This window comes from Electrona antarctica (genome assembly GCF_951216825.1).
Source record: "Electrona antarctica genome assembly, chromosome: 12".
Taxonomy (NCBI): domain Eukaryota; kingdom Metazoa; phylum Chordata; class Actinopteri; order Myctophiformes; family Myctophidae; genus Electrona; species Electrona antarctica.
In genome coordinates, this window is record NC_136793.1 from 32,384,799 (window position 1) to 32,404,576 (window position 19,778).

Sequence of the window (19,778 nt, forward strand, 5' to 3'; positions counted from 1 at the left end):
AAGTTATTTTAACTTATTTAATTCCAAGGTTTTAAAACATTTATCTGTGGGCAAAACTTGCTAGAGCAATGTGTGGATGAAATTCTTAATTATTAAGTAAAAGGTGTCCTTTGTTCCATTTCTCTTCTGCCTTCCTCAAGTTGGCCTAACCATTCATTATTCATGGGTTGAAGAGCTCCACATTGTGTCTTTTGCTGTGGTGTCTCAGCACATGTGCCAGGTGACAGGTTGTTTGTTTGTTCTCGTGTGTCTTTCATTGCATTTGTGGTGCATTATTAAATTATCCTTGTCTATTTCAGGCCCTGGCTTAGTCTTTGTCATATACCCTGAAGTCTTCTCAACCATGCCTGTCTCGCAACTGTGGGCCCCCCTCTTCTTCTTCATGCTTCTTTGTCTGGGTCTGGATAGTCAGGTATGAAACATCTCTATTTTCTATCTCTGTAGCTCCATGTCTCTTTGTCATGCAGAAAATAAGAGTTGGCACTCTAGTCTAAACTATAAAAGGAGACTGACACAAATCTGAAAGGAGCTTGTACTTCCAGGGCAGTATGCTCTGGGTGAGCAACGTTCATTGAAATCAGTGGGTGGGGATTTTCGGTGCCCTCTCCAGTTATAATATAGCTCAATGTTGTTGGCGTGCTCAAGAAATTTGCTGATTGGCAGGCCCTAGCAGTATACAAGATTAGGTGTGGAGCTTTACTGTGGAAATTAAGACACACACAGAGATAACACACTGATGGATAACCGGATAGTGTATTGACCACATATAGTTGCAACGTTGCCGTCTTAATTCTGGTCAGAGACATATGTTACATGTTGTTCCCCTTTCCACCCTCAACATCCTGTCTTTCTACACTCTCCCAACAAAAACTCTCCTAACAAAAAAAAGAACAAAACATTGATTTGGAGACTATACACTTCTACTGACAAGTTTAATCATAGCTTTGGTTCGAGGGATGACTTCCGCACACCCGGTTCAGTTTTATAGCAGGTGCATATGGGTCCTGGCAGTACAGCAAACGTTATGAGGAAGGAGGAGAGACCCACACACTGCCACTTTCTGGTTCAAGAACTTTATTTTAAAGAGTCATATAGCAACGTTTCGGCCTTCTTCAGGCATAGTTTGAGAATAGGCTGACATTCATTAAATACACAACAGTAGGTTTAGACAACCAATCAAATTGTATATAGTAATCATTCATCAGATAGCAGCTGTGAAGAACCCAGTCATGTGACTTAAAGGTGCAGTACTTCTGTAGAACATTCCTAGTATATTATTGAAAGTCACCAATTACAATAATATCCCTGTATTATTGTAATTGGTGACTTTCAATAATATACTCCTCCTCCTTCCTCAAATCATAGCTTTGGTAAAATGTGTTAAACCATTGGAAATCTGGATGACAAAACAAATATGTAAAAATGAATAAAGGCATACTTACACAGAATACAAACACTGCACTTATTAACAGCGCCACCTTACTGGTCAACCATCACCAGTATTGCACATTGTACTGCTCACAAATTTCAAGAAAATACTATAAACATAACATTTCTCACATTGCAACTGCTTGATAACTAATTGTTGTTCTCAAACATTTTGCCTCTAACTTAAACAATGGATTGTAGAAAATTCCAGGGAACTGAAGAGCAATGTGTCTGGTCCCCATAATTACTGTACAGTTTGAGACAATCCTGAAAGTAGGCTCCTCTGCTGCCCTCTACAGGCTGTTTGCAGTAAAGCTATAACAGCAATTTCAACTAAGTACAGTGTGACACAAGAGCATTGCTGCCATCAACGTCACCAAACACAATATCCTCAGAGTCCCTGCTGCTATAGAGGGTTAGGGTTGTTGCTCATGACTGTTCCCATATCAAGCTCCCCCACCACACCGCCACCAAGACATTCTACACCAGACCCTCCTTCTCTTATTTCTAAATAAGGTATAGGCTACTCAATCCACACAGCATCTATTCTATCCATTATTTCACCCCACATCTTTGGACCTTATCTACTTCACTACACTGTTGTTACTTAGAATGGTGGTGTAATTCAACAATTTCTTTATGTAACCTTTTGTGTTACATAGAGTGGTATAGCTATATGCACATGATGATATAAGTCCAAATTATGTTTGATTGATTGAAGTATTTAATAACATTTTGCAGAATGGGTACATTTCACATGAAAGCACAACTCAATACAAAGACTGTTGACGACACACTGATAAAGCATTACACTGGTTTACAAATAAAAATAAAAATCACACCTGTGTGAAGTGAGGGGTGCTAATATATTAAAGTCTAACTCATGTTGCTATGATGATTAGGTGATGTAAAAGTGACTCTTCATGTGGTGATGTAAAACAAACATTAAATTCTCTTTATTGTTAATGGCATTAAATGTTTGTGTTAGGGACAAGATGATTTTCCCTTCATTGTCAATGGCGTTTTTAAAACAAACATTGAACTAAAAACAAACATTAAACCTGTAGGAGGGGATAGCTAGCGTAGGGCGTTCCATAATTTTGGTGGCATAGGAGCGAAATTATTTTAGTCCCTTGTTTGTCGAATCTGGGTTGCACATGGTTTGTTGAACTCCCTCTTCGTTGACATTAAGGAAGTATTTAGAGGTACATGGGTATCTTGGTGGTGTAGTGTTCCGTTCACTTCCGCCACCAATCCTCTTTTACTGTTTGTTACACATTGGTGTGGTGAGGACCCAAAATGTGCAGAAAGACAGGAGGAGATCAAAACCTAAGACACAGGTGAACAAAGGCGCTCTCTAACATAAACTTGACACAGCACACAACAATGAGGATTGTCTGGGCAGACAGGAAACGATAAGTAAGAAAACTAATCCAGGAAACATAATACACATAGGAATACAAAACCTAGACCAGGAATGAGGCACAAAGTCTCAGTCATGATGACACTGTTGTTTCTGTGCTCCATGAGTGGCGAATGCATAATGGTATTTTATTTCTCTTCCTATTCTGTTTAATTGCATGGTTTCAAAATCACACTTTTAGCACATTAGAAATGGGAATAATGTAAATTCTGCTAATATAAAGAAACAGCTGTATTCATGTTATATTACACTTTGAAGTTGAAAGAAAATCTGCAATGCCACAGACAGTGTAAGAACGCATTCTGTCCACACATTCTGATGACACATTCTGAGGACGCAATCTCTAAAATGAGTATTTACATTTGAATATTATGCTCCTTATGCAAGTTAAAGGGTAGGCATAATAAGCTTTGGCTTCAGCCTACACCTTTTTGGTGCTAAACCTGATCATGTAACACAACTGTCTTTTAAACATGAAAATGTAAGTACCGAAATAAACTATTCAAACTATTCAATCAAGTAGATTCAGAGGGTACCACACATTCCTATTCTGTGGCAGTCTTGCATGCGTCCAACAGGTGCCAGAGCCATAGAGTAAGACAGAGTTACGCAAACTCCGTTCACTTCATGGGGCCAGTCCAATGGCGGCTCTTCTACATAGACTTCTATTGAATGGGGACAACCGGAAGTATTGAATGGGGACAACCGGAAGTTTGCGGAATGCATTGGAGTCTATGGGCTCGCGCGAGTACATGAACCACGTGACCGGGCTGTTTTCTGCCCCCTCAATATCGCAATCTTCTATTAGATGGCTCTGACAGGTGCCAGGTGGCATCCAATGAGATTGCTGAATGTGATGAAGCAACTGTTAGGTCAGTGACACATCACTTGAGGTTAGTATTGAGTCAGTTAACCTCAATGGCAAATTGGTTAAACGCTTATTGCACTCTCGCCTGCAATAAGCTTCCATTCCAGGAAGTTGAACATTTTAAACGTAACTTCTTCCTATAGTTAGGTAAAGTTAGCTTAAGTTGTGGCAAATCTGCAGCTTTCTTCATAAAGGTGTCTACAATCACACATAAATTTGTTCCAACCCAACTCCCTTGGGAAACTTTGTGACAGCTGCTGAAAGTTGGGGTACCATTATCATCTACATCTACATCTACATCTACATCTACATCTACATCTACACGTTGTGAGCATGTAGATCAGATATTTGAACTATTTTAAAAGGTTTTTTAAAATAGTAAAAAAATGGCAAATACGTTTAGGGATAATGGTTAAGGGGTGGCGCAAGATATAGCCCTAAATGTTTGTTAGGACAAAACTGGCCATACGCCAGGAAGAAAAGAAAAGGGCTGAGATTGTGATTTTATATATTGGCAGAAACTGCTTTGTTTGCGTTAATTTGTGATAAAAGAGAACTGTTTCACTGTAAGTTAATTAGGAGACTATTTTGGATGAAGTAAAAATCTAAATAAAGAGAACTCCCTGATGCCACAATGACTTCACAGTACTGTCATAGGCTGGCCTCGAAGTACTATGATAATAATGACTACAGGTTTTGCATAAGCGGAGGATGTGTGCCGAACGTGCATCATTCAGGCATTGCCTACTAGACAGGTGCAATTATGGTTTGACCCTAAAAAAATTGCAACAGAAGGTTTCTCAACTGTTTTGTGTAGTATTAGGTGTCCTTAATAACATACTAAAAGTTTACCAAAGTTTGACCATGCGAAAGGTGTCATTTTCAAGATGGCCGCCGCCAGTTCTTAAAAGACCATTACTCATCCATTATTCATCCTAGACAAGTAATTTTGGTGTCTAACCCTATGTTTTAGTTATGTAGGAATCCAATTAGCTTATATAAATTAGAGTTATGATTATAATAACTAGTGTATTTGAAAAAGTGGTTATAAGGTGGTTATAAGTGGTTTTAAAGGTTCAAAATGAACGCTTTCCAATATAAATTTACATTTATCCTTTTTCCACGTGCCATAATGCCCATCATTGGTGATTTTACTTGTAATTCAAATTATGTTGAAGCTTTCAACAATTTACTTAAGGAATAAATGCATTATTACTGTGTGGTACTGTGAAATTAGTCAAAACAGGGCCGCCACGTGAAGGCTCAGTACCGCTAACCCCTATTTTTTTTTTTGCTTTTTTCATACTACACCGTTCTATTTCATGGTTTCTGACCATGAGAGACTCAATGGAATACCTATTTTTATTATTGGGTGTGTCTGGACCCTTATTGTGCATATTTACAAGATGGTGGCTACCCGAAATAGTGCTTTACCATGATTTCTACCATGATTGTTGACTGTTTTGGCAAACACAAGCAATATTAATCCATTGGCTAAGATTCATGGCACAGAAGGAATATATTTTCTTGAGCTTGCATATTGTCAAAATGGCTGCAAACATGAAAAAGAAAAGAGACATTACATTTCCTGTCAGATCCTATTACCCAGGGGGGCAAACCACCCCTTTTTGGATACCTGCATTTGCCATAACATCAAAGGTTGACCACCAGAAATATCTATGACCCAATAGAATCACAACCTATATGGACACACCGGTCAATTTCTTTGCTGGAAATGCAATATGGCCACCACAATATTAGCCCCCATTAGCCTATAATGCAGGTGAATAGGGCAACATTTTTAACTGAGGGATATTTCCACGAAACTTCACAGGTTGATCAATGATATGAATACCATAATGGTTTGTATTGGAAGTTTCCATGATATCCAATATGGCCACCACAATACTAGCACCCAGAAAATAGGTTTGGCTTCTGAACCAGATGAGCTATAAATACAAACTCATGGTTTCTAACCACGAAAGATATTATTGTTCTGGGGTGTTTCTTTGCAGAAAGACATCCCTCTGGCTGTATTTTGGTTTTGTTCTACTGTTTGTTGGAATTGCCTCTGTTTATGTTGACAATCATCCCTGGCAGGGACGTGCATCACTGAGTATGGATGGTCTCTCAGTGACGGGAATGCAGTCCCCTGTCCATCTACAGAGCCAGCCTGGCCTATGTCAATGAACAAGACAATATCATGTAGCTGTATCAAAGGCTGCCAGAAAATCTGTTCATGTGCCAGGGACTGGAGACAAGATGCAGCAGGAGCTTCACTCCATTCCTGACTGGGAATGTCTCAGATGCATGCATCATTCTGTGTGCTCTTTATGGGCCCAAAACCACTGGCTCAACTCCAGTCCACTCCTCTGACAAGTGTCCTGCTCACTGACAAGAGTGACATCCTAGCACACTGGGAAGAGCACTTCAGTGAGGTGTTGAGAGTCCTCAATTTCCAAAGAGGATATTGCCACGATACCCCAGCTGCCAATCAAAGCTGATCTGGCTGACCCCCCCCACCAGTGCAGAGACAGTGAAAGCACTCCAACAACCCACTTCTGGAAAGGCACCAGGAGGTGATGGGTTGCCTGCAGATATCTACAAGAATGGAGGCATGGCACCTGTACCAGGTAATCTGGATAGGGGGAAGTCCCTCCAGACTTCAAGGACGCATCCATAGTGCATGTTTACAAGAGGAAAGGGGACAGGGCATACTGCGATAACCATCATGGTATAGCCCTCCTGAGTCCTGAACATCACAGTAAAGATCTTAGCAAGAATCATCCTCAACCGGCTAATCAGCCATGCTGAGAATGTTGTCCCTGGATCCCAATGTGGTTTCCACGGAGGCAGAGGTACCTGTAACATGATCTTTTCCATTTGCCAGCTGCAAGAAAAGTGCAGAGAGCAGAAGGGTCTCTATATGGTGTTTGTCGACCTCACCAAGGCCATTCACACAGTCAATCATGAGGGCCTGTGGCAGATCCCTGGCAAGTTTGGCTGTCCAGGGACATTGATCTCTCTCATCGCGTCCTTTCATGACAGGATGCCAGCCAGAGTCCAAGATAATGGTGATGCATCCCCAGTCAGGAATGGAGTGAAGCTCCTGCTGCATCTTGTCTCCAGTCCCTGGCACATGAACAGATTTTCTGGCATAGGCCAGGCTGGCTCTAGATGGACAGGGGACCATCACTGAGAGACCATCCATACTCAGTGAAGGGATGTCCGGCTTGGCGATGCACGTCCCTGCCAGGGATGATTGTCAACATAAACAGAGGAAATGCCAACAGAAACAGTAGAACAAAACCAAAATACAGCCAGAGGGATGTCTTTCTGCAAAGAAACACCCCAGAACAATAATACTTAATAGAGGGAAATTATGGCTAAAATATTTACAGTATATATCTCTCGTGGTTAGAAACCACGAGTTTGTATTTATAGCTCATCTGGTTCAGAATTTAGAGCCAAACCTATTTTCTGGGTGCTAGTATTGTGGTGGCCATATTGGATATCATGGAAACTTCCAATACAAACCATTATGGTATTCATATCATTGATCAACCTGTGAAGTTTCGTGGAAATATCCCTCAGTTAAAAATGTTGCCCTATTCACCCGCATTATAGGCTAAAGGGGGTTAATATTGTGGTGGCCATATTGGATTTCCAGCAAAGAAATTGACCGGTGTGTCCATATAGGTTGTGATTCTATTGGGTCATAGATATTTCTGGTGGACAACCTTTGATCCTGGGTAATAGGATCTGACAGGAAATGTAATGTCTCTTTTCTTTTTCATGTTTGCAGCCATTTTGACAATATGCAAGCTCAAGAAAATATGTTCCTTCTGTGCCATGAATCTTAGCCAATGGATTAATATTGCTTGTGTTTGCCAAAACAGTCAACAATCATGGTAGAAATCATGGTAAAGCACTATTTCGGGTAGCCACCATCTTGTAAATATGCACAATAAGGGTCCAGACACACCCAATAATAAAAATAGGTATTCCATTGAGTCTCTCATGGTCAGAAACCATGAAATAGACACCGAGTTTGCATTTCTAGCTCATCTGGTTCAGAAGTTAGATCCAAAACCTATTTTCTTGGTGCTAATATTGTGGCGGCCATATTGTGGCGGCCATATTGGATTTCATGGAAACTTGCAATACAAAGAATGTTCGTATTCATATCATTGATCAACCTGAGAAGTTTCGTGGAAATATCTCTCAGTTTAAAATGTTGCCCTATTCACCCCCCATTATAACTAATAGGGGCTAATATTGGGGGCGGCCATTATTGGACTTTCGCAACAAAATTGACCGATTTGTCCATATAGGTTGTGATCCTAGGGGGTCATAGATATTATTTCTGGTGGACAACTTTGTATGTTATGACAAATGCAGGTCAACCCCCTTTGCCCCCTGGGTATATCCTTTTAACTTGAAATGGGTGTCCATTTCAGAGTTTTAATAGAGTCAAATATAAAATATTGGATTTCACAATGATCTGATTCTATCTCTGCCATTTTGACAAGTCCAATGGATTCACAGGCCTCAAAAACATAGAGTTAGACACAAAAAATACTTGTCTACGATAAATAATGAAGGAGTTAGGCTATTTTAATGATTCTTTGGCCATCTTGGACGCCATCTTGAAAATAACACCTTTCGCATGGTCAAACTTTGGTAAACTTTTAGTATGTTATTAAGGACACCTAATACTACACAAAACAGTTGAGAAACCTTCTGTTGCAATTTTTTTAGGGTAAGGTGCCTTTTTTTCATATATGCCCTCACCTATACTGCCTAATAACACAAAGGCAATTGTATTTTTTGTTTGAAATGTGATATACAATTATTTGTCCATACCTTGCCTTGTCTATTGTAGAGTATGACATGGCTCAGGTTCGGTATGAGTTTATGATCAAATCCACACTAGTATGGCACATGCTACTTAACTGCTCAAGTATTAAATTAAGTACTGATATACAGTAATAGCCAAATCTCTGTGCCACAGTTTGCCATGGTGGAGGTGGCTGTGACATTCATCATGGATGGTTTTGGTGGCAAGGCCCTACATTTCCTAAAGAGACAAGAGTGGGTTGTCCTGGTTGTATGCTTAATTGGCTTTCTCCTGGGGATTCCACACATTACTAAGGTAAGTGGCAACCAGTGAAGACCTGCTGACAGGTCAGCCAGACAAAACTGAGTACACAGTTTGAATGTTATGCTTGATTTATTCATTGCACAACAGTATTGCTTGCCGAGAATAACTTATTTTCGGTGAGTGACACCATTGTGCGATTGAGTATAAATTAGGCTTTAGTGTTTGCCCTTTTGAACACAGTTCAACCTGGTTTGTCCTGTTCATATTGGGATGCTGAGCCCTTGCCTTTCTATTTTCAACCAGGGGGGCATATATGTGTTCCAACTAATGGACCACTACACAGCTGTGGTCTCCCTCATGTTCCTGGCTTTCTTTGAAGTTCTAGCATTCTGCTGGATTTTTGGTAGGAAGTTGTTGTTTTCTTTAACATTTAATGCAATTTCTTGCATAAGATTAGTCTAGAATGAATACTCAAATATTAAAAGACTAATTGTCACATATTCATTATGTGTATGAACAGTGAATATCATTTTTTTTATTGCAATATCCTATATTGCAATAAAACAATTCCTCTCCAACACACAAGTGTTGAAATTAAATGAAATGGTCTTTATTAAGTATTTTAAGTATGACCTTTTTATAAGTGCATCCTTCTCCCCTCAGGAATACAAAATATCTCAATTATGATAAAGAGGATGCTCGGAAGGCCTCCTAATGTGTACTTCCGCCTCTGTTGGTTGGTGTTCTCTCCCCTGCTGGTGCTGGTGAGTGGGTACATGGGATCTGACATGGATGATACAAGCTATGCATTTTACTTAATTCTGTGTGTGTGTGTGTGTGTGTGTGTGTGTGTGTGTGTGTGTGTGTGTGTGTGTGTGTGTGTGTGTGTGTGTGTGTGTGTGTGTGTGTGTGTGTGTGTCCGTGTGTCCGTCCGTTAACAGCTAATCTCCGGCACCGTTAACCCGGTTGATGCCAAATTTTGCACACACACTCCCTGGATGCCAACAATGAACCTCTGCCCCAAATTTTCCAGAGCGGCCTGTTATAGCATTGCCTTTCAAAGTTTGCAGGATTGGCCCGTTTTGAACAAAAAGCCTCAAATCATGAACGCAGCGTGCAATTTACGTGAAATCTTTCACGCACTTTCCTAATAGGCTGAGGAATATATCCCACCCTTTTCACATTGGCCTGTTATAGCGCCACCAACAGGTGGATTTTTGCAAAACACATTTTTGGAACAAAATGCCTCAAATCATGAACGCAGTGTGCAATTTACGTGAAATCTTTCACAGACGTTTCTACTAGGCTGAGGAATATATCCCATCCTTTTCACATTGGCCTGTTATAGTGCCACCAACAGGTGGATTTTTAAAAAACACATTTTTGGAACAAAATGCCTCAAATCATCTAATTGTCACCCTTTTCACATTAGCCCATTATAGCGCCACCAGGAGGCCACAAACTGACCTGCCCTGGTGGAGACCTGTGCCCCGAGGGGCACTTTATCTAGTTTATTGTCATTTCATATAAAACTGCTATTAATACATGATCACTGAAATTCTTGATGAACAAATATACCCTTATATGGTTAATTTATTCCTTCTATAGACTATCCTCATCGCCAGCATTGTCCAGTACACTCCTGCTCGCTACGGGAAGTATAAATACCCAGTTTGGGCAGAAGTGATGGGCTGGGCCATTTCACTGTTTTCCATTGTGTGGATCCCGCTTGGAGCCATTCAAGAGATCTATAACAACAAAGGCTCATTTATTGAGGTGAGTATTTGGCTTTGTAAACGTTTAGCTCTTTGAATTGAATTGAACGAAATTGAATGAGAATAAGGTAAACTACACATAAACATAAACTACACAGTGTCCTGGCTAAGTGCTTTTTTGTTGTACTTTCATATACTGTATGTAGAGTATTGGAGTTTTGCATGATAATCTAAGCTGGATATTTTAATTACAATGTGAAAATTAACAATAGGTATAACTTCTGTGCAGCACCTCAATCTGTATTGGAACTATAAAAAACTAAAATATAAAATCAACCCTGGAAGGAGGTTTTTCATGCATTTTATCCTATCTAACCCACAGAGAGTCAAAACCGCAATGGTTACCACAATAGATTTTGATGTCAAAGATCACTTGCTGGAGAAACAAGAAGAGAACAACCCAGAGTCAGAAGCCTTATTTACATCATTGGCGTGACCAAGGATAAAATGTCCAATGTGATGTGACATGTGATGTGACACACACACACACACACACACACACACACACACACACACACACACACACACACACACACACACACACACACACACACACACACACACACACACACACACACACACATACTGTATGCTTTATATGTTTCGTCTTCAATGAAATTACGTCATCAGTGTCAATATAAAAGTAGTTAACCATGGTCAATGTAATTATTTTACACTTTCAAGATTGTAACAGACTGAAAAATGTCACGAAGGCTGTCGCAGGTACTAGATCCATACCGGCCAGTAAACTTAAGGTCAAATTTACATGATCAACCATCACTATTGGCTGAGTTCACTATGTAACTACGGTTCTGTGTATTCTGGATGACCGCCATATTGCGGTTAGTACACATTGTTAAAGCTTTCTGTAATCAGCCAGTGTTTTTCTACGTTGGTGCTTCACTACTTACACAATTTAAATTGAATTATTTTGTATTATTAAGGAGGGAGACTTCACACAAGGTCTTGTATACATTAGTTACATGACAATTTGAGTTATTTTATGTCATGTTCTGGTAAACTCTTGGCCTCTCCTGCCTCTCCTTATTTACTGTAAGTGCTCTCCTACACCAATAGTGCCTTTTGTCAGATATGCTGAAAACCTGCACTGAAATTAAATGCTAATGGCACTTCAATATTTACAAATGATGCAACAAAGAATCTCTGCTATATAGAGGTATAGTGGTTCATCAACATACTGCTATTGTCAGATGAAAATTGCCTAGGGGCACGGCCACACTGCACTTTTATTCTACTATGAGGCTGAATTCTGCCAATACATTTCAATAGGAATGGAGCAGTTTTCTGCCATTTACAGATTTCTATAAAAAAAAAATTTTAAAAGCTCCATTCCCATTGAAACGCATTGGCAGAATCCGCCCTCATGGGTAGAGTGCAGTGTGACCGTACCCGAAAACTATTTTCGTTTTATGTGACTTTCATGTTTTGATGTCTTGAGTTGACATATTACATTGTCATGGTCAAGAATTTTACATAAGAAACCCTTTAAACTTTAGATACAAGGCTTTCACCTGACCAGCAGCAATTTGTCGAACATTTTTCATGTGCCCGGCATCAAAAACTGTTATTTTAGATAATTAGTACTTGATGACTGATGAGGCAACCCAAAGATATATGAGATTATTCTACAAATGTTTAGAAGCAGCTTTTTTATTTTATTGTATCTTATTTTGTTTCACATTATTTTGAATGGTACGTGTGATTATCTGAAGGTGATTTAATGTAGAAAAAGTGATACAATGTAGGTCACTGTTTACGCTTTTCTCATTCTTTGAATAATATACCTGTAATTACTATTTTGACCAAAAATGACTAACCATATTAAGCTATTAACATAATTATCTATTTTGTCTTAACAAAGGTTTATGTTCAAAAGTAATGATGTCTCTGTTAGAACAACTGTAGAACAATCGGGCATCCACTCATGAGATCCATATCCCACTGTTTAATTGTGTTTTATTACATGCAACATCATTTATAATCGCTATAGTGCAGAAACCTTGTATGTCTTTCTTAACCCTTTACTTTAACCCGTTACTTTTCAAGAAATCGAGGGAAAAAATGTTCAATGGATACAATGTTGTTGTTTAGCTCTTGTTAATACATTTCATTGGTGAACTATTTATAAAACCCACACACAGACTTAACCACTTTCAACCTGTCGTTAAAAAAAAAGTTTCAACATTTTTCAAAAATACAGAAAATAGTATATCTAAGCTGAGCTTTTTCATATATAAATATAAAAAAGATGGAATGTATAGGCCTACAAGGTTTCTGCCCAGCAGCCACATTATGCTGTTGTGATTTTACAGTTCTCTCAAGTTTTTAACAATAATGGAAAGCCTTCAATTTCCTCATATTCAACCAAGGACCACTGAAGCTACAAACCATTAAACTGCCTATCTGTACTGTACACCGAGTCACATCGGAATTTATTGAAAGATTTGTTTGTAAACATTGTTTTATTTGCTAAGTTAGGCCTAGCCTATAGTTTTGTTTTATTATTTCTAGGATATTGCTACAATGGCTGGTTTTATATATATATATTGTTATTTTTTTATTTTTTATTTTTTTTATTCTTATTTCAGCTCTTATCTGGACTTCAGAGCAAAAACTTTAATGATTTTGTTTTCACAGTAGTAAGAACAGCAGTGATCAATATTGACAACGTTGGATTAAAAGTGAACAATGGCCAAGAGTCCAATTGTTCACCTTTTAACAAAAGTTTACAATAAAAATGTTTTAAATTATCTGTGCTACCATTTCTTCAATTAAATCAAAGCTGCACTATGTACATTTCCTGTTCCATCCAGGACTGTACTCAGGTCTCCTGTGCAGATGCATTTTTACCACTGAGCTATAGAGCCTGCCAACTTGCTTGATTGGGGTGCATTTTTATTTTGACCTTCGGGTCACAATTTATGTCAAACCAGAAACAGGATCGTGTCAATGGTCATTTCTAACCAAACACAGGATCTAAATGTCTCAATAGAAGAGCAGGGAGACCAAAACAACCACCCCAATTGTATAAGTTATATTGTATTAACATACTCCCTGTTGGGTTGCAAGTGCACTTATTACTTGTGCATGCAGAGCGCGCAAGTACTGCGATCGGCTGGGTATGTATGTATGTATGTATGTATGTATGTATGTGTGTGTGTGTGTGTGTGTGTGTGTGTGTGTGTGTGTGTGTGTGTGTGTGTGTGTGTGTGTGTATGTATGTATGTATGTGTCCTCTCTTGTTTAAGACCGTATAGCCTATGGTTATACGTCACCATCAACAGCCAATAAACGTAACTAAGGTACGTTTCAAGGTTGGTATAAGACATTAGACATTATAGTTAGTAGCACTCAAAGTAGAGAGTGGGCATGACATACCATGTGTATGTCGGGGTATACATGTACTGTATGTCGGTGTCCTCTCTTGTTTAAGACCGTAGCCCAATCAGGGACCAGCATCTCTGGCAACATCATTATTAACAGGCAATGAGGGACCAGTATTGCTGGTGATGCCAGTGGTGAGCGCACTTCATGGCACGCTCTGCTTGCGCACAAGTTGGCAAGTTGGGGGGGGGGGGGGGGGGGGGGAATTGAGTAATGTAATTTGTTGTGCTGTCAGTTTAACTCACAAGCATTGTGTCAATGGATGCCTCAGAAGGAGCACTAGGTGGTAGTATAACACAGGAGAAAGCGCGAGAGGATTATCAGCATTATCAACATCGTCCACATTTCACTGTTGTAGATGTATTTCTCTTTTACAATTATACTTCAACCTCATCCTCTGTCGATCAAGAGTATAAAACACACTCATTAATTCCTGAGATTAGTGTTCCTAGTATTGCATTGGTAACCTACTGTAATTTTATAATTTGCTGTTATTTGAATGCATTATTAGGCTGCTAATACTAATTTATAATCATCTAATCATCTTCCATCATCTTGGAGAGAGATATTTACTTGCATGCTCTTGACAGGCTAAAGATATTCTATACACAGGGAGACAAGAAAAATGACAGAATTAGATTTTAAATCTTACTAAGTTAAAGCTACAATTACGTTCCTGTTCTACCCTAGATTTGAACCCTGGTCTCCTGCGCAAGTGAGCATTCTTTACATTTACAACCACCCCAATTGTAAAAGGTATTTAGTTATATAATCTTATATAAACATAATCTAACAGATTGGACAAAATACAAATTTATTTTTAAAAAAAGAAGAAAAAAAGACTGGTTGAGTAGTAGGCCTACCATGAAAAGCAACTACTCTGCTGTGATCAATATTCTCACCCTGCCCCCCTCGTGACAGATCATGAGCACTAAATGACCACATGAAGCGCTGTTAGATCAATAATCATGGACTTTGCGGCCCAGGGGGCAATACATGAATGGCTAGGCATGACAGGGTGACAGACAGCATACGTCTGAATTGGAAATGAAAGGGGGTGATGGGTCACTGTCTATCATTAAATCTACATTAACGTGTACAACAAAAACATAAGAGATGGCAACTCAACAAGACAAGAATAGGGGGTCTTGTGGAGGCATGTATACGGTAATTATACATGTAATTTAACAGAGAAGCTCAATACATCCACTCTTAGTCCATTGGCTCTTTCAGACAACTGCAAGAAAATCTGATAACAACAATGTTTGTGTGTTCAAGAGGGTTCACTGATGCCTGTGAGAAATTAGACTGCACAGCGCAATAACAGGAAATTAAAAAAATTACTGAGCTGGAAAAAACATGCTTGGTACTGTACATGGTGTGAATAACATCCCTTGGTACTGTACATGGTGTGAATAACATCCCTTGGTACTGTACATGGTGTGAATAACATCCAATTTGTGTGCCATGTAATAGCATTTTAGTGCATATTTTACAGACATCTACATCTGTTGTTATCATCTATTGTTATTGATACCAACAACAAAGTAAATACGAACAATGCTTTCTCAAGTGAAATTCTCTGTGTACGTTTGTTTTACTTAAGAGCAAACAAGCATCACCAATTGAAGCACGATCTTACATGGGCATTGGAGTTTATATTTTCCATGATCAATCACTATGTAACTTTCCTTTTCTACCCCGGTGTGCTGATATTTTTACCATTGAGCTAATAGAGCCTGGCTGCTTGCTTAGACGGGGGATAAGTTGAATCTTGATCTTCAGGTCAAAATTTGTGTCAGATCCTGTGTCTAGGACGCGACCCCTTTTTCTGCCCTGAGGTGGGAGGGGCTGGAAGGAGGGGGGTGCCTATCGGGTCGCAACTCGGACAGGGCTGAGTCGGTTCAAGCGAACTTTGCAACGGCAACTCGCTCGCTTTAGTGTGGTGGTGTCTCTCGTGGCTCAAGTTTGCTTGAGACGGCACCCCGCCGCTGCAGTCTAAAAATGCACTCTTCCAACTTGCGTCATGAGGTACGCTCACCACTGGCATCACAGCAACAACTGCTGCTCTGAGTCCCTATAGCTGTCTCTCTGCTGTCTGGATACGACTGCTGCTGACCTTATACCAACCTTGAATCGTACTGTAGTTACGTCACCAAGAATGGTGGTCCCTTATTGGCTGTTGAGGACACCGACACACATACATACATGCATACATACCCTAGCCTGGCTAATAAACCAGACTAATATCACACAACACTGTCGCGGTATATTAGTCTGGGCTGGCTCCACTTGGATTTCATTTCCCGGGGGGCGGGTTCAAACATTTTCTCTTCGACGCAATTGGTCAGAGCTACTGTCAGTCAAAGGTCTCAAGCATTGAACGTCACTGTACCAAAGCCCGCCCATATTGCATACCGTGTCCCGATTGGCCCGACCTGTTCTCGGTTGTAGGAAAGAGGCGTGCTACTGAGCCTCGCCAGACCCTAATCCGCTGGCAGGCAATTTTTTTTTTTTTTTTTGCCAACGGCTGATTCGGTCTGGTTTATTAACCAGGCTATACATACCCAGCCGATCGCAGTACTTGCATGCTCTGCTTGCGCAAGTAACTATAAGTCCTGCCCAACGTGGGGCATAAAGCTAGTTTGCGTCTAGGTGAGACATGACCTTTCATGTGATCAAGATAGAGCTGTGTGATTTTTTTTATATTCTATTGTAGCTGGCCAAGATTGACATCTGAAGTTTGCAGGTGTGGTCCGTTTGGAACAAAATACCTCACATCATGAACGCAGCGACCAATTTCTGTGAAACTTTGCACGCACATTTCCACTACGTTGAGGAACAATTAATGCTGATCTTCATAGTCATGTAATCAAGACGGATCTGTCATGTATAATGTATGCCAGCCATTTATTGAAAACATGACATGCATTCATCTTTATAACATTACTAAGCATTATGAATATACTGTTACGTTATCAACGGCATTATCAGATAGGCCGACGCCTGTGAACAATGATACATCTGTTGTATTCCTAGTAGGAACGTATTGTATTCCTAGTAGGAATACAACAGATGCTATGTTCCATTTCTCATATCGTCCGGTCATGAAAAGACAATACAATACGGCACATAACTTGTTGTGCGATACTGCCTGGTGCCATCTTGTTCTGTATGATGCAACTCAAATGAACTATCACCCACGATCCTTGGAAAGAGACTCTATAGCGCCTCATTCATCTAGCCAATTCCAACTATGAACTCAAATGAAATGGGCCAGTTGTGCAAAATCCTGAATGCAATCATAGCAAATCGGAATAGAATTCTGAATGATATGAAATTCGCCTGAGCAAATTTCACTTTTAGTCGAATACTATGGGACCACGAGTAGCAGTATGTTCAGCCTGTTCAAAAGATTATATGGTATTTCTCATACAGCTTTCATTCAGTATTAATATTTGTTTTCCAGATAGATGGAACGATAGATGGATGGATGGATTGATCCATCAATCTCACCTCCTACTGATGCGGACGCCAGGTCATGGCATCAGTTGGCCTTTCTCCAAGATATGAATTGTCAGTTTTCAAGAAGAATACAGGGAGGCCGTTACCCTCAATAATTGTATTTGTTTGTCATGGTTTGTTTTCACAGTCCAAAACTATTTAATGTGAATATAAACTATATGGAATATACAATAAACTAGACTTTATGTATGTCATAGTTAATCTTTTGGAGCCAGCAGAACCAAGAATACACCACTACTGAATGAAGTGTCTGGTGCTGGGAGTCTGGTGCAACGCACAGGTCCTGCACTTGGTGAGAGCAGGAGTGGACCTGGTGAGATGTAAGAGGGGCTAGGACAGGAGTCAACCCACAGAGCCTAGTCCTTACATGCACCAGAATGGTAGCCTGGCTTGGCCAGCCTCATAGCGGGGATTCACTGAAGATTCTTCCCCGCTGAATCCCCGCTATGAGGCTGGCCAAGCCAGGCTACCAGAATGGTGCCTCCCAGTCCCAGCAGAGTAGTTCCGGAGTAGTTCCAACGGATTGTGTGGCCCTGGTCTTTCCCTAGTGGGTCTGATCGAGGGTAGCTACTGGGACGTATGTCGGGACTTGATCACCCCGGCTGGGTCACCCGAGTTAGGGGTATGATGTTCGCGAGACCCGAAACCCTGATGACCTTGGGATACATCACTGAGGATACGTCCCAGGTGCATCCATGTGATGTATTTTCGTTTTTATACAGCATTCTGTTATACTTAGCCTATGAGAATATTTGAGCTTAGTCACTCCTACAATTGTTATACAATTGTACAACTCCTACAGTTGTACAATCAATATTTTCTCGGTGTAAGGTATTCATCCCACCTAAATTCTGGATTACATATACACGTACACAGATGGAAAAATTGGCAGAACTCTGTGGGCCAATGAACTCTGTGGGCCAGAATGGATGGTTTCCAATATGAACTTCTAGGAAGTGTAGGTGTAATTTTTATGTTTTTTTTGTGGCTTTCGCCTTTATTTTTTTTATGGAGGGACAGACAGTAGGGTGACAGGAAATGGGGAGAGAGATGGGGGGGTGACATGCAGTGAAGGCTGTCGGGATCGGGAGTCGAACCCGTGGCACACTGCCAGACTGAATTACCAGCCAAGGTGCCTGGACCGCTGAGCCACGGCCCAGGCCGTGTCACTCTTGATATGTGCTCAAAGAGGAATGACATGAAAAGAGCAGGTGGGCGTCTAGACATCAAAAGAGGTTTCTCCAATGGGGAAGAATGACGATGATTGTGGATGAGGCATGAAAAAATATCTCCTTTTGTCCTGCAGGATTTTGGTCTTTTTGTCCTGCAGGATTTTGGTCTTGAACATTGAGGAACTCACACAATTACAAGGCAGGTTCCTTTTTAGATAGGAAATAACACTGTTTTCATTGGTTCAATCCAGAACATTTCTCACAGGTTCTTAGTGACAGGCTAACAGCTAATCCTTTGAGATTGTTTTTACAAAAACTTTAAACCTGGGATTGATCATTACAGTTTCAAAACATCAGAAAACTAAATAGGCCTATGCAAGGAGAAACCAAATTCATAATAGGCAGCCTTTTGCAAGGTTTAAGCTTACCCAACCTAGATGGTGGCAGGAAGAGACAGAAGGTGACACAGTGAGAGAGCTAATCACTGGGACTCATTCGACCATGAAGTGAGTCATAATAATTCTCTTGGGCATGATCAGAATTGATGATCACACATAACGGACCAGCTGTGCTGACTTGGGCTTCGTACACACCTACACAACAAATGTTCGGTCCGTGTGTGATGTCTGATTGCTGTTTGATTGCTGCTCCAATTCATTTTCAATGGGAGTCACATGGTTTGACCAAACATTTTTGTTTGATGAGGTGGGAGCAATTAGCAATCAGCAATCAAACACAAATGTTTGATCAAACCATGTGACTCCCATTGGAAAAGCATTGTGGTGGCCCAAAAAAACTAAAAAACGACCAAACATTGCTTGATTGGTGTTTGGTACGTGTGAATGAGGCCTTGGACTGACTGAATTTGTAGCATTTATACTTTAGACAACCAAATGAACTAGTTGTTACTGAAATATATAAGAATAAAAAACGTGTGTGTGTGTGTGTGTGTGTGTGTGTGTGTGTGTGTGTGTGTGTGTGTGTGTGTGTGTGCGTGCGTGCGTGCGTGCGTGCGTGCGTGCGTGCGTGCGTGCGTGCGTGCGTGCGTGTGTGAGTGACATCTGGAAACAACCAGAGA

General features: G+C 40.3%; 1 protein-coding gene across 3 annotated transcripts in view; it reads left to right on the plus strand.

The window, feature by feature from the left end:
- Positions 1-13,367, plus strand: part of LOC306933590 (sodium- and chloride-dependent GABA transporter ine) — a 39,873-nt gene extending 26,506 nt beyond the window's left edge. For 2 of the 3 annotated variants that reach the window (XM_079515870.1, XM_079515871.1), the window contains 6 exons: positions 300-412; positions 8,734-8,874; positions 9,127-9,226; positions 9,487-9,587; positions 10,432-10,599; positions 10,921-13,367. In XM_079515870.1, the coding sequence (XP_079371996.1) occupies positions 300-412; positions 8,734-8,874; positions 9,127-9,226; positions 9,487-9,587; positions 10,432-10,599; positions 10,921-11,034 (737 nt within the window). In that variant the 3' untranslated portion in view covers positions 11,035-13,367. The remainder of the gene's footprint in view (positions 1-299; positions 413-8,733; positions 8,875-9,126; positions 9,227-9,486; positions 9,588-10,431; positions 10,600-10,920) is intronic. The other variant, XR_013791247.1, reaches the window with a different exon arrangement.
- Positions 13,368-19,778: the final 6,411 nt, after the last annotated feature.